We start from the raw sequence: 24,151 nt of genomic DNA, 5'->3' as shown, positions 1-24,151 counted from the left end.
ATAGGTATATATATATATATATATATGTTGTGTGCACGTCTTGAGCGCAGGGATCGATAATATTGATTTGATTTTCGCGAGACTTATTGCTATTTTCTCTTCGCTGGTGCATTATGGCGGGCTATTGCAGGGCGACCAAGTGATTTGAGAAAATATTTGCACTGTTTGTCATTACAATTGATTGCCGGCAATCAAAAAAGCTCAAAGCACATGTCAGTTTTTCCGGAACACATCGGATGGAAATTAAAAGGAGGTGCGGCATTTCCGCAAAAGCCAATTTGAACGCATTAAAATTGAGGGGCCATCAAAGAAATTGCGCCTGCTGGAAATCAAAACAAAGGCAAGACATATGAACCGATTTCCCTCTTTGCAGCCTGACAAAAGTTAGTTTGGCGTGAATAATTCCACTAAATACAATAAAAACATTTTTCGCCCGCGGCACTTTGAATTTGCATAGAAATGAGAGTGCCGCTGCCGGAACTGTGGCACAGAAAAATATAAAAATCCGAGGGGCAAATCCGATGCAGAAAAAATAAGGAAACGTTGATGAGTTTGCGGTTGGAGGAAGGGGCGCTTTTCCCGCTTGTTAGGGCCCGCCTTCCCCGCTCCTCGCCCCGCGGATGTAAATAATAAAAAGCACATTAAACAGCATTTTCTTTCATTTCGAAAAGAAAACGAAACACTTCCCCACAGCCACACAATGCGGTGTGCATGTGTATGTGCATGTGTATGCAGCACACAGCCGCACAGACTGACCGCTCGATAAGTATGCTACACTTGCGGCTGGCGACGCGTCGCTTTGACACTCGGGCAGACGAACTACTTAGAGTGGGGCACGGTCTATTTTCCGCATTTCCCATGCACTCTAATGTCCGACGGGGTAGCCCGGAAAACTGGGCGACTTAAGCCCCGCTGGTCCTGAGCGAACCCCCTCGTTAAAACTTCTCCCATAAATATTCTTTGTTTCCCCTCTGAAATCCTCGTCCAGGCGATGGAAATTTAAATGTACCGGGTAATGCGCTTGATGACTCGGTAAAAATGAAAGTCCATCAGCAAATGGAAAAATTCGCTTTGAGAGTTGACATTCATTGATTCGATCGTCATTACTGTGGCCAAGGTAAACTTGTTCTGTTCAAATAAGCTCTATTAAGATGAACTAAGTTTATTGGGCGGAAGGTGATTGATGTATTTCTATTTCGTTGATACAGAAAAAGTGGATAAATCAAAATACATCTGAAATAAAAGCCTGAGAAAGCAGTCCTTACTCATGCCCAAAAGGTTTCTATGCTCTTTCTAATCAGTTTCATACGCGAAAACTCCAAATTTATTAAGAGGAACTGAAAGCATAAGCTATTGCGTTGAAAACAGAAACTTATATTGTTTACTATTTCATGAAACATTTTTATATAAATAAGAAAAACATCTTGAATATGTTTATCTTATTACATGTATGACCTATATCTTCCAGAGCCTTTTACAACTGCCCTGATTTTGGTTGACCTGCCAAGCTGTGGTCATCTAATTTGGGCATCCAATTTTCCTGAGGGCATTGCAAGTTCGTTGGGGAGTCTGGACTGGTTTTGTTCTGCTGCAAAACGTGGCAGCTGCTACTTGTGCCACTTGCTGCTGCATTACTGCCACGTTCCGTGCGCCATTTCAGCTGCTCCCTCCCCCTCACTCCCGAGGAGAAAAGCCTCATCCCTCGGCGCCTTTCATTTTCATGTCCAATTTCCACGAGCTGCGCCTAAAAGAGCTGCCCTGCTGCACTTGAAAATTTAGCAGTCTCTGCGCCACCTGACTGCTGCCAGTTTGCCAGTTGCCAGCTGCGAGTTGCCATTTTGCCGGCTTGGCTTTTCCAAGGGCCACCGTCTGCCACCCCTTTCGTGGTGGCCGGGGGTGGTGGGTGTGCGGGGGACATGTGAAATGAAATGTAATCCAGTGTCATGTGCCATGTTTATTTGCCTGCTGGCTGCTGGCTGCTGCTCCTGCGGATCTCCTTTTCGTTGTGGCGTTGTGGCTGTGCCAATTGGGTTTAATTCGCTGAATGCTTTTTGACAGATTCCAAAATTAACTGATACCACACTCGAGTGCTCCTCCAAAGGCAGCCGAAAGTTTCCCATTCGATGGCCAATAATATCGGATGGATAGCACCGAAATAAATGCAGTTTACAAACCACTCAATATAGGTATTTAAAGAATAACACTTTTTTGTTTGGAATTATAGGTAAACAACCTTTGGTAGCCAGTAGCTTTGTGGCTAAGCTTTAGTACTAAAATGGTAATAAACAACCATCGCTTCTATACAACTCTTTTCTGAGTGTCTGGAAACCTCAGCTGCAAAAGTTTCACATGTGGTATTCAGGAATATCCCAACAATTTTTTAGGGCTGGTTCTAGGTAATCACTTGGTTTACCTTAAGTTTGCCAAACTCTAATCCGATTAGGGGTTTCCTTCGCTTGCACATTCTACGAATCGGGGTGAAAAATAGGCTTAAGCTGATTTAACGGTGGCGAATTGCATTTCCATGTTCAAAGTTTTTGGCCTAACAACTTTTTTCGTAATCTCGGCTCGAGGAAATTTGAAATGCAAGTCAAGTAATCAGGAATTCGGCCAGCGTCTGTGTAAATTTGCATTTCCATTCCGCCTTTCTTTAAGCGGCTTTGCCTCGCTTCGTTATACTCAATTTATAATTAATATGATTTAAACGAACTGGGAATAATTGATTTCGAGGTTAAGAATGAGATGAAAAGCGGATACATCCTAAAGGACGCAGTAGAGGGGAGTAGGAGGAAAAATCGAGGATTCCCTGATAATAATTGTTTTCGTTGTGCATATCAAAGCGATGGGGGAGGTATTCCAAAACCAACCCATCATCGCCTGCAACTCAACCAAGCGTAAGTTCGAAAGTTTTGCCTCAAGAACTTTGACTTGAAATGACTGAAAATCTCTGAGTGGTTCGACGTTTTATTTAAATCTGTCGTAAATTTCTCATGCTTTCCAAACTACTGCCAGAAATAATTGAATTTGAAAACTAGTAGATTATTAAATTAAGTTTTAACAGTCTAGAATAAACTTAGTGCACTTATGTTAATACTTTGGCAAACAATATAAGTATTTGAATCAATCCATTTATTGCCTAGGCTATATATGCCGTAGGCATAGGGTCAGAGAATAACTTAAGCTTAAGGAATCTGAAGTATATATTCTAGACCAAATAAATTTAAAGCGTTTCCTTAAGCCCCAGTATCTTGTTTGTTTATTCTGGCATTCCCTAATTGACTTCTGAATGCCAATGCATTGACTTCTGGCTTGAGCGTATCAGAACTACCAAAACTATTCGAAAATAGATTCCTGAGCCGATGAAGGCTCACTGAATATTGAAACAGATACGTTTGCCTCTGCCGTTCTCGAAGGCAACGAGATATTGGGCATTAGCATAATCTGCTGACCTATGATAGATAGCCCGCTTGGGTCATTTGCATAAGCTGATGCCGCACTGCAGAAGCAATCTGCCTTCGACCACGCTGCTCATACTCGTATAGCATCTGGTGTATGTTTATCTGTTTGCACGAGTATATAGTATTTATGCAGATTCGAATGGCCAAGTAGGTACAACAAACGGAGTCAAGTGCACATTTCCTTTGGCAGCAGCAACCACTTCCGACAGTGAATTCTGATGAGCGCCAAGTGCAGTTAGCTGGCTGACTAAAAATAAAGTGCGGAAAAGCGAGGAAATTGAAAGTGCGCCGCCTGAAACTCGAGTGACTTGCTAAATATGCAAATTAATGAAACCAAGCCAAAATGCTGCCTGCAGGTGGGCTCTTCCCTTTGAACTATTTTCGGCTCTGCGATGGCGCTAACAAATGTGCAGAAACGCTTGAAGGCTCGAACAACTGCGGCTAACAATGTCGCATCGGCGGGCGAAAGAAACTGTGCGCTTTGATGGTTGGATGGTGGTGGGAAAGGGGTAAAGGGGTAAAGGGGGGAATTTGTCGCTAACCCTTGACACGACAAGCCGCAATAACGACTAACTGCAGAAACAAGCCTCAACAAGCAACAAACAACAAACAACAAGCAACAACCATCAGCCATCAACCAAAAACCAGAAGCCAAAGGACGAACAACGAACTGCACTAATAACTAACACCCGGCCATAACAATACAAACTGAAACCACAGGAAAATAGTTCTAATAAACACTCGAAAAACGGGCTGTGCACTCCTGCTTCTCACCCTCATTCTGCTTCTTCTTGGCCCACTCACCCATACAGGGACACGTGCTTTAGCCAACCCAATAATAACTGTGACCGCATTGCGTATACGTCATGTGTTGCAGTCAGCAGAATGCCATTTGATTTGGCAGCAGCAGCTAGTGTAAACTGTGAACTTTCCCATTTCCGGTATAAATTCATTTTAATTGCTACAACTAACACAGACAGCGGGCTGTGGCTTTTTAATTAATGAATAGTTAATACCAGCAATGCCAATGCTGGTTCTCATTAACACTATATACTGGCTAAATATGGTCGAAAATTTTCAATTGCTAATTGAGTAATTTGTTTGCCTGACATTTTATTTCACCATGATTGAATTGCTCTTTTTTTGACCTATTTGTTTTGCTAATTGTGCGACCATATATACGGTCAAGTTGTTGTTACTTAAATATTTTTAAAGTGCACATACTCATGGGCAAATAAGTTTATTTTGGTCAAAGACACTCCACATTGAGGCGTACCAACATAATAGTATTGCTAATGAGACTCCTGAGAAAGGGAGTTTCAATCCTCCAGAGTTTGCGGCAAATTCAATGTTTCCCCTTGCAGGAATAACCAATTAAATAACTTGTATGGCTAGAAAGTCAACGAAACTATTTTTGGATACCCTTTATTTATTGAAATGTAAATAATGTATGAAGTATATCTTAAAGCTTTTGCCTACTAAGTTTTGCATTTAAAAGCTTATTCCAATTCCAATTATATTTTCTCCCAAAATATACATTAATGGCTAAATACTTTATCATACCATATCTGATGATGATTTTATTCTCACTGTTAGTCAGATAATAATAATAAATGGGATCCTAATACTGCTACCTTATAATTTCCAACTTCTTTCAATGTTTTCTTACCACCGCCTCAAGCGAAAAAATGTCTTATATCTTGGCAGAAAAAACTATTGAACTAGCGTTTTATAGGCTCTTAATGTCTTTGGATGGTTATAATTTATTTTCTACGTTCCATCACCTCCGTCATTTGTCATTCCGTAATGGAGGCGATATAAGCGTTATCGAACAGGCCGGCTAGAAATGCCTTGTATGTTTGTTTTGATGCCGTGTTCGATTCTAATCGTCAGTATAAATCACTTAGCACTTTTGCCCGCTATCGAATTCTGCCCACGCCACTTTGCAATCGGTCGAAAATGAAATGCTATGAACTAAATACACACAGCGCTATTTACCTTTGCTAATTAACCACACTGAATGGGTTTTTAATATTTTATTGTACCAGAGCAGGGAATTTTACGCCTAATATTTACCATTGCTTAAACTTCACTAATTAACCGGTTTTTATTACATTTGCAGCTCGAAGCGATTAATACGTGTCCAGGAGCTGGTGCTAATTGCCGCCGAGAACCGCCTACGCGGCGCGTGGGAGTGGCTTTAAATTTATGGTGCCCAGAGCCCGAGTGCAGGTACTGAAATTGTAAATTCATACTAAACTTAGCCGCCTGAGCCATCGATTCCCCCCGCCCACCACCCCTTTCGACAATCCTACACACTTGCACACACACAGAGACACCTGCGGCAGGAATGTGTGGCAGAGCTCGACACTGATTTGGCTTAAACGATAAAGCCAGGAGCAGGTCCTTTGTGCCCAGTCCGGAGCAGAGCGTCGGACCAGGCCGAGCATAACAGTTTAAATGCGAGCAGGGTCTATTAAAAAACCAAATGGAGTACACACCGGCACACATCCACGAGGTGGGCGGCAGGGAAGGGGTGTTCGGGCTGTTCGGGGTCCTTGGGGTCCTCGGGAGCGACATGCCAACACAAAAGCCAACATGCAATTTATGAACAGCTTTTTGCTGGCGGGCCCGAAATGCTCGTTTGAAGCTAACGAAACGCTCTAGTCCTGTTCCTCACCAACATGGTAGTAGAGAATAATGGCAGGGGGAAAGGAAGGGGGGAACATTGGCAAGAAAGCGTAAAAAACATCAAGTACAAGAATGCCATTTGATCGGCGGACGTTCAACGAAGCGGAAATGCCCTTTCCATATGCAATTGGCCATTTCGGACCATTTTTTATCCTGCCCACTGGTGGAATTGGAAGCTAAATTATTCAGTGTGAATTTAGTGCTCGGTGCAGTGTGTGCATATTTTACTAGAAACTCAATAACGAGTTTCAACCGAATTAGTCTTTCAATTTTAACAATCAGAAACGCGTTGGTAGCTCTATGATAGAAATATTTTTTTATTTGGTTAAAATAGAAACCTCTAATTTAATACAATCACAATACTTTGTTGAGAGTATATTCATTCATTAAAATAGATATTCAAAATACGCAATGTTTGCTAATTTCAATCCTAACCGCACACTTTATTGCATTAAATATCCTAAATTGCATTAAATATCCCTTATATCAGTAAATATCATAAGTATCCATCGTTGACGTACAAATGGAAACCACAATGGACTCAATAACTCATTGTGATTTTAGCAATTAAGAGGATAAGTTACAACATAGACCCGAAAAGTTAAATGGCACTGGAAGCAGTTAAATGAATTTATAATTATAAGAGCTTTTTGCGGGGAAGTAAATTGAAACCGATCAAAATGAATTCAGCAAACCAATTGAGTGCTCACTAATTCCATTCTTAATTTGAACGGCTCACACTTCGAATTCTATTTGAATTGACAAGCTCCCCGGTTGAGTGAAACTTTTTCCAAGGGGTAAGGGTATGTGGCAAGGGATGAGGTAAGTGGGGCAGGTTCTTAATCCAGGAGGTCGGAAAATGGAGTGAAGTGGAGTGGAGTGGAGTGCTGCGGTTCTCAAGGGATCCTAGTGAAGTCGTGGCACGTTCTGGGCTGCAGGTTCTTTTTGCTGAGCCCATTGTTTGTTGGGATGAAAGTACAGCAATGGAGAGCCAGAAATCTCTAATTTAAAAGACTCATGAATTTATCAGGCTCGTAGGCCTAATCAATATCAACAGGGACACGGTAATTGGAGCATCCAGGTCTGAAAGTACACCAATGGAGAGCCAGGAGTCTCTGATTTAGAAGACCCGTGAATTTATCAGGCTCGTAGGCCTAATCAATATTAACAGGGACACAGTAATTGGAGCATACAGCTCTTTGTTCGCCCATCTGAAAGCTGACAAGGTATTTTAGCAAATTGGAAGGCAACTAGACATCAGTACATTGTAATCTTCATGTTATCCACGTAAAATCCTTTAAAACTGCATATATTTGCATGGCAGTCTAGTATAAAGTTTCATTGTTGAACACATTTTCAAGCTCCACACCTACAACGATTTATTGAAGAATTTATAAAATCAGCTTATTAAAATATGACGCTTAAAAATGCCTTCGCTGAAATGCTGGCCATGATAAAAGGTCCAACGTGTGCTTGTCTAAAGTTATTTAAGCTTGGGTTACGGACCCAATCCCAAACTTTCACGTGGCATCCGTGATCCGTATCTCACGGAAGCCCGGAAAAGTTGCATGGGCGAAATTATATGTGTGCCAGGTCAGGGAAAGTGGTCTGTGGAAAGTGGCTGGGTCTCGACTCCACTGGAGTGTTGGCATTATTTTTCGATATATCGATGCAAAGGGCCTCAAGTGCACTTTTCAATTCTGCATTTATAACAGCCGCAATGTTGCAAAAGTACTTTCCACCACCCACCGCCCGTTGGAGTGGTTCTCCTGTTTAGTTACCATGTTTCATATTTTATGGATGGCCGCAACAAATGGTGGCTTTGAAATTGCTTTCGTGTCGAAGGCTGCAACTCTCTGGGTTACTATTTCATGTTCGTTTCCTTTTTTGCCTTTTTTGGCAATTTAATTACAGCCCTCATGTGTCCAGAAAACTGCGGCACAGAAAATAGGGGCTTTGTATTTAGATTTGGAAACTTTTGCACTTATTAAAAGAAGGAGAAAGTTTAGGTACACCTCAAGCTGGTTTCTGTTGACTCACAGTTTTGTGTTATACAAAGTTATTCGCTTTTATTCAGACATTAAAGAAATGCTGTTATAGTATTTATCTTGACATTATTTGCTGTTTGGTTATTTATTTAGTTATTTTTTATAGGTAAAATTTGGAAACGTCAAACTGCCATTTCAGAAAGCCTTGTCAATAAAACGACAAATGAACATCAATACAAATCCCCTAAAGTGCTAGGCTTTATTTTAGCCTTTCGCCCTTTGTCCACTTTGCGCCAGAAAGTATGCTACAACATTTTGTGTGCCTTTCTGGAAGGGTTGGTCTGCCAAGTTTCCTGTTCCATTTCCCTTTTTCTCGGCCAGCAAACAATTGTCCGCGACCTAGAGCGAAAAGCAAATAATTTTGGCAGGGAATGTCACATTTTATTGTTAGCTCCATCATACTCGGCCAAGGAAAGTGGAAAAGTGGAGCAGCAGCTTGGGCCAAAGTCAGAGGCATTCCATGCCATCGGCTAATAAAAGTGTGAACCTGTCCGGGCAAAAGGAAAGTTCCGCCACGAACGTTTGGGCAAAACACGACCCCATTCCAGACGTGCCTTATCGCGGGCCTCGCGTCGGGACTTCCCAAACAAAAGACCCACAAACAGCGGCATAATAATACGAAAATGAAAACAAAAATGTGTCACGAATCAAGTCTGGGCCAGGAGCACAGCGCACTAAAGACGCCTACATTAACAAATTATTATGTAGACTTCACCAAGGTGAATTTCCAACCGACTTTCGCTAACCTATTTCCTCAGCTTTCACTTTTGCGCAGGGGAAACCCCAGGAGTTTTCTCCAATTAAGAGCTATATCCGCGACTTCTGGCCACACGCAATGTTAAATCAATTATACAAATTGCACACCCCAATCCCCCTGCCCAAGAGGGGATCAATCTGATTACAATTGAACATAAATTTGGTCCTCTTGCCACTCTCTCCCCAAGTGTTATATGCATATTTTAATAATCAGGCATACACACATGCTTAAACACTCGAAGGAAATAAGATTTCCTAAGTGCTGGGATGTATTATGCACTAACAATAAAAATATTACCACAAATTAAGAGTAGTGCACTTGCCCTGTAGATTGAAGACCGATAAAATTTGTCTTTATTGCAAAAATTCGTATTCAGTATAAGAATTCTTGAGAAGTATTTATTTAGTTAAAGTGGCTTTGAAAATTAAAAGGATAAATTAAAAGTACGTACTTAAAAAGTTCTATGGAGCTTCAAGCCATTAAAGAAATAAATAGAATTCTGTACTTATTCATAAAATTGCCAAGAAGTATACGTAGTCTCTAAGCCAATCTATAAACAATACATTTTCTTCGCGTGTATGTAGCACCCTGTTTATGACAGGGTGTGTCTCAGTTGACGGGCCTGCAAGAAAGGCAAAGCGGCGCACAAATTAAAAGCGAAAATAAAGTTGAGCGTAAATTTTCAATTTCGTGCAAAATTATGGGAAAATTATATTGAAAATTCAGCGCTGCCTGGGAGAGTGGCAAATCATGAGCCCCACCCACTGCCGCCCCAACCCCAAAAGCAAACTACCCTCAACAGTTTGTGAAGGGTTTTCCTGGCCGCAAAAGCCGACAACGTGAAAAGTTTTCATTTATCAAGCGAAATAGCTTTGAAGTTGCCACGAAGAAGTTCTGGCGGCCGAAACTAAGAAAGAAATTAACTTGGAACTTTGATGGTCTGCTCATCTAGCGGCGTGTGACGTCACCGACATGATTACGCATACGCCGCGTTGCCGTTGCCGTTGAATGTCATAAAAGTGCGTTTGAGGTAAGGTTAACATTAGCAAATAAACATATGTGTTCGTGTGTGTGAGTGTTCTGGCCCATATAAACACACATGCGAATATGCAGAGGGAAGGCGAAAAAGTGAGAAACGAATTTGTAAACAAACATAAAGTGTTGGGCCCCTGTAACTGTGTGTGTGTGTGGGCCTCTATTAATTTACAAAATGCTGGCACTGAGACCAAGATGACGGCTACGGCGTGCAAAAGGTGAAGGAAATTCAGGCAGGAGCGCAGGAGCGCAGGAGCGCAGGAGCCCATCCTTGTCAGCGATTCCCGAAGTCTAACATATCCATTCACTCTTATTTACACATCCCGGCGCAGCTGTGTGTGCGTCATTTACATGTGTATGGGTGGGTCCTCCGAAAGCATCAGGTTGAGAATGAGCATAAGCCCAGCCATATGCCAAGCGAATATTTTATATTATTGGACTCGGCTGGCGAAAGGCGAAATGTATTTATGCCATTCGATATCAATATTGAAGTGGGGCGTTTTCATACTCGGAAAAGGGCTTGCCTACATCTACTTCTGCCTTACAAAGCACAGTATTCATGATGATATGCCCCCCTTTTGGGTAAATAAAAACAATATTTAGCTCACTGCAAATATTTAATACTAAAGTCATCATTTAATATCTGCGTGAGTTCTTAGTGCAAGCTAGTATGAGCAACTTTGTCTGTTGAATCATAATCAATTCAAAAGAAATTGTTGTTACTAAAACTAATAAGTGGAGTAGAAAAACAGGAAGTAATTTACCATTTGTTTGCATTCTTCAAGCTTAATTTTCACTCATTCAGTTAGTCTCTAATCTGAGCAAAGCCTCACCGAGTTAATCCCAACTTAATTACCTATACAATGCTCTCAAACCGATTTAAATGATTTCTCATTTCATTTAAACTAGTTTAAGCCTGTGTACACAAGTGCTGAATACATAATGTTTAAAACTCTGGAAAATATTTGCGTTGGGAATCAGCAAATATGCAAACCGCAATCAATTTGATTTGGTAAATATATTCCGGGTTTGTATTTGGCCAAAATGGCGACACCCTCGGGAATATTTGCCCCGGGTAAGCCCGTGGCAAATAGGTAATGTGAGATGTTGAACCACTTGAATGCCAGCGAATGCTTTTAATCTTTGCCAGGCGCTCGCGAAAATAATTTCCAGTCGCTACATCTTAAGATGAATTCCGCTGTCATCTTTTGTGAGACTCATATGAATGCGATATGCGAGACAACAATTAAGTGAGTACGAAACTCTTTGGCCCCGGAAAAGAGAGGAAAATGGGAAAACGGGGCAGAGGAATCGGGAAGGCGACTTGCTGAAGCGTTTTTCCTAGCGAATATTATGTATACATGTGCGAACATATCAGCATAATTCCAAAATGTCTGCACACTTGCGAGCACACACAGGACGACGAAGGAACATGTCTATTTGGCTTCACTTTACTTCTACTTCTACTTCTGGCCTCGTTCCATTTCCTCCATTTGGCCTCCTCAGTCGTGTGGGCGTGTTCATAATTTATTTCTGGGTAATTGACAGCCGGGCTAAATGCTTTGCGAACCAGAGTGCCCCGAATGCTGTAATTTCTGGCCGTATTTCACCTTAAAAGAATCGCCTAGCCCAGGCCTACATCTTCTACTTCGTCGGCCTTCCGGTTAAATGGTGCGTAAAATTTCACACTCAATTTGTGATCCTTCCGGGCATTATGCTGGTGGTTTATTAATGTCGAATTTATGTAAATACTTCAAGGATTGACAGTCGCGGACTATCAAATTAATTAATGCCCCATTGGGCATCAGTGAAAGGACTCGCTGCCATCGTTGTGGTCACCGCGAAAGGGAAATCGGTAGGTTCCTGTCCAAACTTTTTGTTCTCCGACTTTCCCAACTCGTGCCCGAACAAAAGTTTTCGCTTCTTCAACATAAGTTTACCGTTTCGTGCTCGCTTTTCTTTCCGAAGAACTTTCACGAGAATGCAGCGCGAAATGCACAAAAGTGAATTAATTCTGGACGTAGGTAACTGCCCATGATAAATAGTTGCCAAGTCAACGAAAGGCAGGCCATAAGCAGCGGAGTTTTTCCGAATTTTTCTGGTAATTTGTGTTCCACTTGCTCGCCATTCACTTTCAATGTAGCCCCACCACTTCACTTTAACGTACATTTAAAGACGATTAATCATGGGAAACGTGATCCCATTATAATTCAATTTGACTTTAAATTATCAAAAGTCAGCTTTTCTTTTTTACTTCGCATGAAGGGTCTTCATTCATTCGTATAAATAAATTTATATTAGAACAAATTTATTCAATCAAAACTGAAAATGCTTTTTGATTTAAACGCAATATTTGAATTATTCACGTTTTACCCTCCCATAGAAGCTTTTCATTTATAAATTATTCTCTCATAGGAAACCTTAAAGAATGTTAATCAAAATTCAAAGGATTCAATATAAAATGCATTAAAATCAATGAGGAAAGATTTTCTGCTTAAACTTGCTTACAAAGAGTCTAGACTTCTATTATTATAAAAAGTCTTTGATGAAATTTAAATCTCATTATTTGGCTAATGACACAAAAAAGCAAACAACAAAGAAAATATTCATTATAAATGTATTATTGTGAATTACTCTATAAAACCTTGTCATCCGAAGTTCTTCATTATTGAGGCATTTTCTTTTTAAATCTTCCCTTTAATATTTTCAGTAACTAAACTTTAATTAATATGTCTTTAATACATCCCACCCAACGAAAACATAAGTCTCGCAGTTGTAGCAATCAATTTTGGATTTATGCGATTATGCAAAAGTTCTTCACATTTTCTCCACCTCCGCTAATTAAAAATTGCTTAAAGACGCCCTTTCGATGGACTTTGATAACCCGAAATAGGTTTTTGCTGGAGCTGCAGAACTTGGTAAATAGCAATACTTTTGACTTGCTGAAAATGGAAGTGAATTCGGTTTCTGGTTAACGACACATTGATGCCATCTGAAGGCATTCGCATTTATCAAGCAAATGCAGTTTGACAAGTTCATTTTCGATTTGCGCTGAGCAAGAACTTGTTCTCAAAGTGGTGAGTAGCTTTTGGGGTTTCGTTTTTATACACTGCGATTTCTGTGGCTTCGACAAAGAAGATTTTAATCAAGGACCGAAGTGCTTTACCTATCTATTGTGGGTTTGGTAAACGAACGCGGGTATTAATCCCACAGTAAATATTGTTATGTTTTTATATTCACGACGTGAGTGCACCCACTTTTGACCTTCATTTCGAGCGCTTACTCGTACATCTGGAGCAGCTTTGTGTACTTTACTGCACAAAGCCTGGCTGGCAAATTGGAAGTTGGGGTCATATGTTTGCAGCATCCCTGACATTTGTCAACTGCGAAATGGCCAAGGAGGCCGCCCTGGCCAACATGGCTAACCGGGACCGCCGGTTGGGATGGAATTGTCTTTGGGATTAGCCACAACCCAATCGAACAGATTGAGCTGCTCGGGCTGCAGTTGTGGCGCAGAAACGGCTACACGATGTGGATGAACAGATGTCTGATTGATCGGTGCAAACGTGTGAAGTGCAGAGCCTCCGGAGAACGACCTTGGGCCGAAGTGAAATGTTCTGCGCTCGTGGTGGGTGGGTAATTGATTTACCAAATGCAAATGTCATTCCTAGCCCTTCAATCTGCCGAGAAGCCGAAGTTGTGTCCCCAATTTGGATGTCAGGCAGGCGATATAATTTCAGGCACGTACACAACCCTCCTCCGATATATCTGCGACCCACTTCCCCCCGTTCTCATTGCTTTAAATTGGAGTCTCCGTTTCAGTTTCGGTTTCAGTTTCTGTTTCAGTTTCTGTTTCTGTTGCTGCTACTGTTGTAATTGCCATATCGCAGTCCCGTAGTTTGAAAGGGGGCCCAGCAAATTGGTTTGACAACCGCAAAGGACCCGTGGGATGCAGGGCAGTACTCCCTCCAGTAGGCCGGCTTTCAGTTCCACTTCATCCCGGGTGGCAATACCCAGCACGTTCCGCCCATGAAAATACTTTCGGACCAGGAATCCAACACGTTCCAATGCCCTGTGGATGGTCTGCTATAGTTGAGCATCACTTCTGCCCACTAGACTTCACGTTAAGTTACGAGCTAAAGGAAGTCTAATTCAGTTTAGATATAGCAACACAAATTATTGATTATGTGTTAAAAAATAAATATATATGTATACTTTATACAGTCTATTAAATAATCGTGCTAAATAATTCAAAATCCATCCAGTAAAACAAACTATTAGAACCAAGGAAAACGTTTGACTAGAAATCTTAATTGAAGTTAAAACTTTATAATACTTTGCAAGGTGCCAAAACTGTCAATTCACTTTTTCAGCATGGTAAAACATTATCTTCTAAATATTGCGCTTCTTGCTTAAGCTTAAAATCCAGCAAGTTTCCCGAGAACTTTATCTTAAAGTGTCATTTCCCTGTCGAGCAACTAACATTGGAGGGCTATATATTGTTTATGACTCCGATAAGCGGTATGTCTATGACTATTTTGAAGGCCAAATGAGATAAATGACATTCGCGGCGCAAGGAGACATCAAATTTAAAATAACTTCACTTCGTGACAGCACTTTTGGTGGGTATCATACGATTCGTAACGCGAGTGTAAGAGTTTGATTAAAATAGGCACTCTATATATTCGTATTTTATGAGCACATTTCTGTTGTCGTTGGCGCTTACTCGGCGCATTCCTTGGGAATTATACTGCTTTTTTAGTTTTGAATTGCACGATAGAAAGCTCGCCGGTTGCGAATTTGGTTTTTGTTTTCTTTACTTACAAATCAAAATCGAGCATGGGAAAAGCGATGGATTTCTAATGATACTATGGGCTATGTTCTGCGGCTGGCCAAGAATGCTGCACAATTTGTTTTAACGAACCGTTAACAACTGAATATTTGAATATTTAAATAAAATCTTATAAATACGAATTGGTTTTGTGGTGTATACAAAACACCCGTGCCTCGCACGCATATATTTATATAGATCCAATGCAGGGGCAGACATATAGAGCTGTATATCGAATAAAATCGGACGTTGTTTCCGCCGCCAAAAAGGCCGAAAACGTTTTCCAACAAAAATAAATTCTCAATCTCATTCTCGTATCGTAAATACATTTCTATCCGTTCAGCCTGCGAAATTGGGTAATGCATTATTTGCAATGTACTTAGCTGAACTTGGCTTGTTTTATTTATTTAAATAAGTCTTGCACGCACCTTTCCGACTGGATTTTCGCTGTTTCGCTGTTTCGCTGTTGGCTGCTAAACTTGTTTGTTTACTCAATTTGCTCGCCGAGTATTTCTACTCTTATTTTCTATTTGGTTACACTGCTATGTGAGCGTCACAGATACACTGGCACACAAAAATACACTCTATTGCAACGATCTTTGCTATTTGTTTTGGGAGATCTCTTTCCTTAGCTTTATCCCTCGCCGCGCCGCATTGGCTTTCGAACTTGATAACTTTCACGCTCGAACGGAGGCTATTATCGCCGTCCGCCGGCTTCTTATCCACTGGCTGAGATCGCGCAAAACGGTCAGAATTCTGGAGAACGGGCCGAAACGAAGCGGATCGGATCGGAGCGGAGCGGACACGTAGCGGCCAGCAGCAGCGTTGGCGAGCGAGTGAGCGGAATCCGCTCGAATGCCAAAAGTTGCGACGTCGAACGACGGCGGCGAACATCATCGTCGGCGTTCGTGGCTCGAGCGAAAATGTGTTGTTTTCTCGATACGGGGCAAATGGATGCCGCCAAACAATATCAACCACCCGCCCTGTTGGCCGACGCCTACGTCACCGGTGCGGCCAACATGTCGTATACTCGATGTTGCGGTTCGAAACTGTTGCCTGTGCCGTTTGTAGGTTGGTAGGTCAGCGTATTGTTCTCAAAGCCGAGTTGTATCTGTATCTATATCTGTATCTGTGTCCCTGTCTCTGTATCTCTGCCTGTATCTGTGCCCACTCATAAGTTCATTAACGCAACAGTTTCGTTCGCTTGTATCCGTTACCGTTACAAGCCGCCACCACCAGCCAACCGACCACGTTAACCCCTGAAAATTCGGGGTAATTGCTTGAGGCCGAACAGCAAATGCGTATTAATGAATCCCCTCGATTTGCACGTGACGCCGCAGTTTCGCTGCTCTGCTTTCTTTTGTGCGGTTTGTTATCCCCGAAAGGGTTCGCTTCGTTCGTTTATTTACTGTAGTGCGAATAATGGCATTCGCAGAACTACAGTTAGTTTCGAAAGGGTTCGTAGCCCCAATCCATCAGTGAATACAAATAATCCTGATTGAACGAACGGGTTTCACGGGATATCCTTGGCTTTTCTATCCCGCAGTTCTATGGAGCTGTGTATTTAGGGCAAACGCAAATATAGTGATGAAATAAGAATAGGTATTGGACAATCAATGGAGTTTCCTTGTCGAGGAGGCTTATCTTTCCTACTTCTGGACTTAATCAGCTGAGAACCTATCGTATGGAACATGAAAAACAGTTTCATTCAAGGACAGAATTCAATCATCGATAGCTTTTGTATAAAGAGTACTTGTGCTTGCTCTAAAAGAGACACATCGCAAAAAAATTATTCTTAGACAGCACAAGGGTATGTTTATAATAGATGTGTATTCTAAAGTTGCACCAATATGCTGTGGAAAAGGGGTAATAGTTCTGTTTATTTATGAAGCATAAAGTTCCATTTCCCTCGCACCTGCGGGCACTACGACCCACGATATTTCACATTCCCACATTCCCAAAGGCTGAAAAATACCATTTGGCTTTTAATGAGTCGCCAATTTGCTGGCTGTTGTATTGCTGCATGTGTTTCCCCCGTCTGGCTGTGTTTGAAACTTTCATTTTCAGTCCGTAAAATATGCAACAAACTATCGGTTTTTCAGCTGGGCCAGTTGGAAAAACAACTATTTGTAGTTAATTTGTGCATGTGACGAACGCATTTATTGCCCAAGCTGCGGCAGATGCTGCACGTCCTGGCCGACGGCATTTAGCGGCCGTTTTATGGCCATCTAATTATATGGTCGGGGAGTTTTGGCCAAATCCCAAATTAATTGGGAATTAAACGGGCGGTGGAAGGTTCTCATCGCTTAATGGGGGCCATAAAAGCAGTATGCAAATAATAAAACCGAACCCCGACATTGATTCCATCCCATCCCCAGCCCTTGCCAAGGGCAATAAAATCGCATCCTTTCCCAGGACTAAGCTTCAGCTCATTCAGCTCGACGTCCTCGCAGAATCGTAAAAGAAATATGAAAAGTCGGAGCCCATTTCCTCCTCTGAGCCTGCGGCATAAACTATATTTAACAATCTGTTTATATGGACTATGTTTGCCTTGGTTTATGCTCTGAAGTCAGCAAATCTGTACTTTTATGTTTGTATTTCAAATATGACGAAGGAGCAGGGGAACAAAGGTTCCAGTGACCGCCGTCCACTCAAGACAAATGTCCTTTTCGGCCCATGCTGGTGCTTTGCGTTTTGACTGTTTTGACCAACTAGAAAAAGATGGCTGATGGAAGAGGTAGAATGATGTATACCCTGGGGCGTGTTGGCCTAATCCGGGCATAATAAAATTGATTTTTTTATTGCGTTGGGAGAGCCAAAGGGTAAGGATGCGTGACCCCAAGATTGATGGTCTCCAAAGTTATTGCGAACAAACATTTTTGGATTTTTTTGTTTCGTAAATATTGGTAGAATACAGTATATTTCTGGCAGATTACCAGTTTAATAGATAGAATGGGAACAACGTTTGCTATTTGAACTTGAAGTTATGCCATATAGTGAAAGTAAACATCCTAGGTTTTGCGATTTGTTCTCGATGCTAAGACTTGAGATTAATTCCAGAAGTCCGTGTCGATGGCGATGAAGGGAAATTAGCTAGGGGATTTGTAACTTGGCCAACGAACTTCGTGCCGCTGCTAATCCGCAAATCTAGTTCCCATTTGATTAGCCAGCATATTTATCACTAAGTAGCTGAGAAGTAGTTTGTCTGGGCCCATTTCCATTCGCCACCCTCACAAAACTCGAAATGTTCTCTCATTGTTATGCGTGCTATGCACAATTTTCGTGTTATTCTTTGTGTATGACACTGGGAAAAATTACTATACTAGTCATACAATAATATAGCATAATTTCTCTTTTTGTCGGAAGATTTCTGTACTCACTTAAACGTAACGGGTAACGATGACTACATAAATGAAGTTATTTTATGGTGCATTTAAAGTAAGGTGAGTGGGGCGTATCCTCTGTATTTTTGTGAAAGATAACGAGTTTTTTCGAGTGCACTGTGTCTGCAAGTGGATGTCTGCTGGTCGAGCACATGCGTGCGATTTATTTGCTGTCACCACAAACACAAACATCGGCGCAGATAGGCGCACATACATCTCTATGTACACCCCCAGTAACAATGACTTTTGCACCCCGGGACAACACTTGGTGCCACAAATTAACCCAAGCACGTAGCCCGCTTAGGCGGCCTAATCAAATAGAAGCGCCCAAATCAAACAACAACAACTGGCGGAGGAGCAGCCACACGAAGAGCTAAGTAAATATATGGGCTTCACACCCACAAATTGGAGGGAGTGCGACTTTCGTCGCCTAAACACGATGGAGGACCCGGTCTGAACTCGCTAACTGAACGGATTCGCCACGCATTCGTACCCGGGCTGATTAATCCCTTTGCCATACCACGTGTTAAGATAAAAAATGTTGAATTTTGTATATTATTCCATGATACTATGAGCCAATAATGGGGATCTTACGAAAGATAATTTGTTGTTTTATCTTTATTAGTTTATTTATTATAAGCGCATAGTTTCCTACTGATTGTTTTTAAAATATCAACTAATCCGGGCTTGATGATGATTCTACAAATAATAATTTGACTATTTGTTCTTTTTTGTTTATTTGTTATTATGGTTGATAAAATAACAACCAATCCATCTTGCCCTAAGTTTCTTTATATGTAGGTTTTATAGTCCATTTACTTTTTAAAAAGTGTTGCCATGACAGCTTTGGGCGGTTTGTTGACTTAAGAGTGGGCGTGGCAACAATCTAAATCAAACTTGCACAGTGTAGGAGTTATATAAATCTGTTGGCTTAGTCTCAAATTTCTAGGTTTTAAGGTTCCCGAATTTTCCACGTTCATACGGACAAACAGACATATGTATATGGCCAAGTCGAGATCGGCTGGGGATCGTGATCAAGGATACATATTTGATTATGAATTTACCTGTAACGTACTCTTAACCCAATCTAGCATACCCGTTTACTCCATGATTAGCGGGTATAGATCTAAAGCTTACCGATCAATTAAATTTAAATTTTATTTACCACTTAACAGTGGTTAGTTTACAGCGGCTCAAAGTCTGCCCGTTAACATCGTGCATGAGTGCACTGCTTTATCGACCCGCTTTCTTCGCTCGCCGGTGATTAGGTTGCTGTTTCTTTTCTGTTCGCACTCCGCCCACACTTAAGTGTGCCTCACCAGCAGGTGGTTGTGGGTGGTGCTGGGAGGTGGGTGGCTGGAGGTGGGAGGTCGTATTAATTAGACCCCCCGCCAGTCCGATTTCCCCGCTGATCTTGTACACAGCCGGTGAGTGCTCAGTAAATTGAGTGGCTCCGTATGACGAGTGGCATTTGCGTTGGCTGCTTTTGTTGCCTGCTTTTTGTTGCTCTTGCTTTGTTGCTGTTGCTTTGTTGCTGCTTATGCTTTCGCCTCGGCTTTGAGTGGCTGCCACTTGAGTGGCGCTAAAGTCGTGGAAAATGAGCCATCAACAGCTGCCGCCCCGGGCCTGTTTGCTTGGCCGAAAGGAAAACACGCAGCACAGGCAGGAAAATTGGCAACTAAGTCAGTGCTAAAATGGAGATTATTTTACATTTGCACATACTAAAAAAATTAATTTGAATTTCTGAATCCAAATATGTTTTTACTAATTATAACTATATAAATTGTTTTAATGTATGTTTACTTTCACGTAGGTTTCTCAGAAAATGTTAGTGCTAATAATTAATACATGATTACCAATGCATTTAAACGGTTGTCTTAACATTGTCTTGAGAAAAATTGCACAAAATGTAAACGCAACAGGTTTTTTTCTCAGTGAATACAGGCAACAGGCGAGCAGTTGTTGACATTCTTCTTAGCCTGGCTGTTGACTAGACGCCCCAGCACGTGCTGTCGCTCCGCTCCGGTTCGTCGCCTTGCCGGGCTGGTTAGAGCGGGACAGAGGAACGCGAGCGGGACGCAGCTGAGCATGCATATTTTATCGCCCCAGCTCCAGCTTCAGCGTCTCGCTCCACTCCCGCTGCCCACAATCCTCCGGGAAGCCGGAGGATGATGCCACGGAGCCACAACATCATTACAAACAGCCCGGCACCGGGTTTACTTTGCTGTTTCGCATGTCGTTCGCTTCATTTATTTATGCACAAATATCCCACAGAAGGTGCAGCTGGTGAGGCAGCCACAGGGCCACAGGGCCACGGCGACTGAGGCAGCATCAACGGTAGCAGCAGCGGCAGCAGCAGCATCAGTAGCAGCAACAGCAACAGCTGGAAGTCTTCAATTCAATCAGTTTAAATCTCTCTGCTGAGTGCCCAGAAAATGGGAATTTTCCTGATTTGGCTGTCACAACGGTCCTTCTTTCTGCACTATAATATGAAAACATTTTAAACGCGTTGATATACATATTCATATATGTATGTGCGAATGTAAGGGATACTTTAAATGAACTTAATGTTATGTTAATATCAAACTGATGAGCATTGCGGATTTTTTAATTCGTTTGCATACATCGATAAAACGAATATTGTTACAATTTAAATCAAAATTTTATTCCCAGCAAAATTCGTACGTCCTTTAATAAAGTTGGTTGAGAAAGAGAATAATTCTTTAGATAAAATACATTAAATAAGCTTGAATGAATGTTATTCGCTCAAAGAGGTGATTTTATTGTGCAAGCTCTGGCTGACTTTTTGCAATTATTATCCTTTCTTATCTCTAGTCACCAAAAATATTAGAAAACACCATTTACTTTTACAAAGACCCAGAAGTTCGCACTGAATGAATCCTTGTTAAATTTTGTATAGGCATTTGCCTATTTTCGTCTACCAACTCAGATTCCAACTGAAACCCCAAACACATGTTTATCTGCTCAAACGTTGTCGTGACTGAAATACCAATGAAAAGCGGCCAACAGCGGGCAAAAAAAGTTGTCGATGCCGGCTTTAAATTGTGCTTAAGAGTAATTTTGTTGTATTTTATTGCACTGAAATGTTTACTTAGATCTAAGGGCTCTCTCTTTATTTTACGTTCTACTCTTACGCACTAAAAACAGTGACAAATCGGACCCAGGATTGCGTTTTTGTTGCTCAGTTATGTTTTCTTGGCCTCTCCTTGCGCAGCTTTCCCAAGCTACCTCGTATTTTGGTTTATTTTCATCTTAATCTGCGTAAATTGTATTTCATTTGATTTCATTTTCCCCGCTGAGTGGGCGGAGTGGGTGGTTGGGTGGTTCGATGGTTGGATGCTTGGATGGTTGGGTGATTGGGGGTGGTCTGTGGGCGGGCTCAGACAAAGGGATGCCGCGTGCGCCGCTTGGCCTTGATGGGGTACTCGTAGCCCTCGAAATCGTCGTCCTGGTCGTCCTCGTGGTGGTGGTGGTGGTGGTGGCTGCGGCTGCTGTGGTGCTTCTTCGGCTCGTGGTGGTGCTCCTTGACCGGCACCGGAATGGGCAGCGGAACCTTCTTAATGACCGTCTTCGTGTGCACATGTGTGTGGTGCTTCACCGGCACGTGTATTCGGATCCTGTAAATGGTCGAATGGCCCATGAACATGGTTACACAGCTAACAAATGAAGGAGCTCTCAATTAACTGCACGCAGAACAATTGTGCTTGCATAGTATGGTTAATATTTACTGTAAATGCATTTTACACAAATGTTTTGAGTACAACTGAAAACAACTACAAATGAAAATAATACTTTTGTAATCAAAATGTGCGCTGTTTCAAATTATTCTCGAAACTTATATATATTTATATTTCAGTGAGCTCGTCAAAGGGGCGTGGCAGTGGGCAGGGACTTACTTCAGCTTGTCGCTTGATGGATGGCCGCCTGCCAGTACGAACATCATGCAAGTGATGAACAGAAAGCTCAATGCCTGCAAGGGAAACAAGTAAAAAGATTACGATTTGGATGCCAACGTAAAGAGGTTATCGCCCTTCCTTGCCCAAACAGCTCATAAACAGCCGAACAATACAATTAGCATAATAACACGCATCCGAGGACCTCATCGTCCTGGGGTTATTATTATTGGCAGGCCATCCGACGATGATCCGAACGACGAACGACAAACGACGGACGATCGCCTTAATCTGCAGATAGTCTCTGATGTGGGCGTGACAGAAGCTGTCAGACGCACAGGAAGAACAGTTTTGGCCGGGCCAGTTCCAAGTTGGGCAAGACGGAAATAGAAGAGCATTTGGCGACTACTCACTGGGTGGTAAATTATGCCTAGCTGGGGCACTTTTTTCTTAGAAACTCAAATCCCTTAAGTCAAATGTCTTTTCATCCTACTGATTGCTCAATTTGGCACGTTTCCTATAATAACAATTTAATAAAAGCCTTTTACAGAACTAAGTAATGACACTCTTTAAACAGCTAATGAAAACCAAATTTAAAAGCACTTTTTACGCCATTGACGATAGCTTTAGCTGTGCATAAAGTAAAGCTGGGCCCTTTTCATCTGCTTATCACTTTATGGAAACTAATATTTTCGTAATTTCCCGGCTTTTCACAATCACAAAATAAATGCCTTTCACTTTGTTGCTCCCTTTACTACTGTGCAAATGTGACTTTCCCTTTGTTGCACATTTTCGTTCAATTAACCGTTTATGGCCAACTTGAGAGTTCTTTTCATGTTTCGACATTTGAGACTCATAAAAAACAAATTAAGTTTTTGCGGTTATTTGCATTTTATTTTTTTTGCGCTGTTTTATTCATTTCCCGCGCGATTGGAGTCAATGAATTCGTTGCGAAATGAAAGCGTTTTATTTACATATTTTCGTGCATTAACGCGTACTTTCTAAGCTGGATTTACTTTAAATATTTATTTTGGTCCATTTTTTGCAGGCCAACACAAACATGGTGGGGTTTTTGAATGTTTACGCGCGTTTGTTGCCCGCCTGTCCATTGTTTATTCGTTTTTTCGTTTTGAAATTGTAATTAACACTTACTCCTTGGGGCAAATGCATTGTTTTTCTTGTGCGTGTGTTTTTTTTAAATATTTTTAGTCGACGTCGTTTAATTGGATTAGGAGTGCGGATTTCGGTAAACCATCGACGACGGGCGTAGAAATGGAATTGCTCTGGGACCCACCGCCTGCATCCGCTTAAATATGAGGCAAAAAGCGAAGAAAAAAGTTATGAGCTACAGTGAAACGTGCCACAGACGGCAGCGCCACTTGCAGCAACAGTGCGGTGACGGTGACGGTAACGGCGACGGTGACACGAAGTCGCTGAGTTGGAAACGAAGTAAAAACAAAAACAAAAACAAAAAACATAATCAAGTTGGCCCAAGGAGCCGGCGGAGGGGCGGCGGAAGTGGCCAGTCGACTTGCTTCAGCTCGGTCTGGGCTTCGGACTGGGACTCGGACTTGTGGCCATGTTAACTGCCGCTTGGCAGCTCCCGGAACTGGTCGACTGGCCAAATGCGCTGCTTCAAGTCATGGCTTACCAATAAGAATATGTAAAGGTGCTGAAGAGTATGCAGCAAGTAGCTTAACTGCGGTAGTCCGACAGATTCATTTTATTTATTATATTATTTATTTAATATTTATTTTATATTTTAAGTAAAACACTTTAAGTTATATACGCAGATATGCTCAGTTGTTGCATGTGATATCCAATTTAAATCGAATCTGAAGCCAATTACTTGAGTTTATTTAATATTGAAAACTTCTAGGAATAAATATCGCATGTGTAGTTGCGATGCTACCAATTTGCAATACAATATACCCCGAAAATTGGCATGGTGTAGGGTGTCCAGTCATCCTGGCATGATAGTGAAAACACACGCCGCAAATAAACCGAAGCAAGCCAAAGCCAAAAGCTAAGCGA

The 24,151-nt window shown here is 41.7% G+C and overlaps 2 protein-coding genes across 2 annotated transcripts in view; both read right to left on the bottom strand.

Moving 5' to 3' along the window:
* The window catches only part of LOC122611969 (potassium voltage-gated channel subfamily KQT member 1), a 38,353-nt gene extending 22,705 nt beyond the window's left edge, over positions 1-15,648 (bottom strand). Inside the window, exon 1 of the mRNA XM_043785416.1 lies at positions 15,249-15,648. The gene's annotated coding sequence lies outside the window, so the exon portion shown is untranslated. The remainder of the gene's footprint in view (positions 1-15,248) is intronic.
* A 5,839-nt stretch (positions 15,649-21,487) lies between these two features.
* LOC122626617 (uncharacterized histidine-rich protein DDB_G0274557) lies at positions 21,488-23,377 on the bottom strand. The gene is made up of 3 exons (XM_043806935.1): positions 23,270-23,377; positions 22,121-22,194; positions 21,488-21,841 (listed from the first exon to the last, which is right to left on the bottom strand). The coding sequence occupies exons 1-3, from the start codon at positions 23,285-23,287 to the stop codon at positions 21,604-21,606; spliced, it is 330 nt and encodes a 109-aa protein (XP_043662870.1). The 5' UTR covers positions 23,288-23,377; the 3' UTR covers positions 21,488-21,603.
* Between the last annotated feature and the right edge of the window lie 774 nt (positions 23,378-24,151).

This window comes from Drosophila teissieri, chromosome 2L (genome assembly GCF_016746235.2).
Source record: "Drosophila teissieri strain GT53w chromosome 2L, Prin_Dtei_1.1, whole genome shotgun sequence".
Classification (NCBI taxonomy): domain Eukaryota; kingdom Metazoa; phylum Arthropoda; class Insecta; order Diptera; family Drosophilidae; genus Drosophila; species Drosophila teissieri.
The sequence above is the reverse complement of the archived record's forward strand: the minus strand, read 5'-3'. Positions and strand labels throughout refer to the sequence as shown.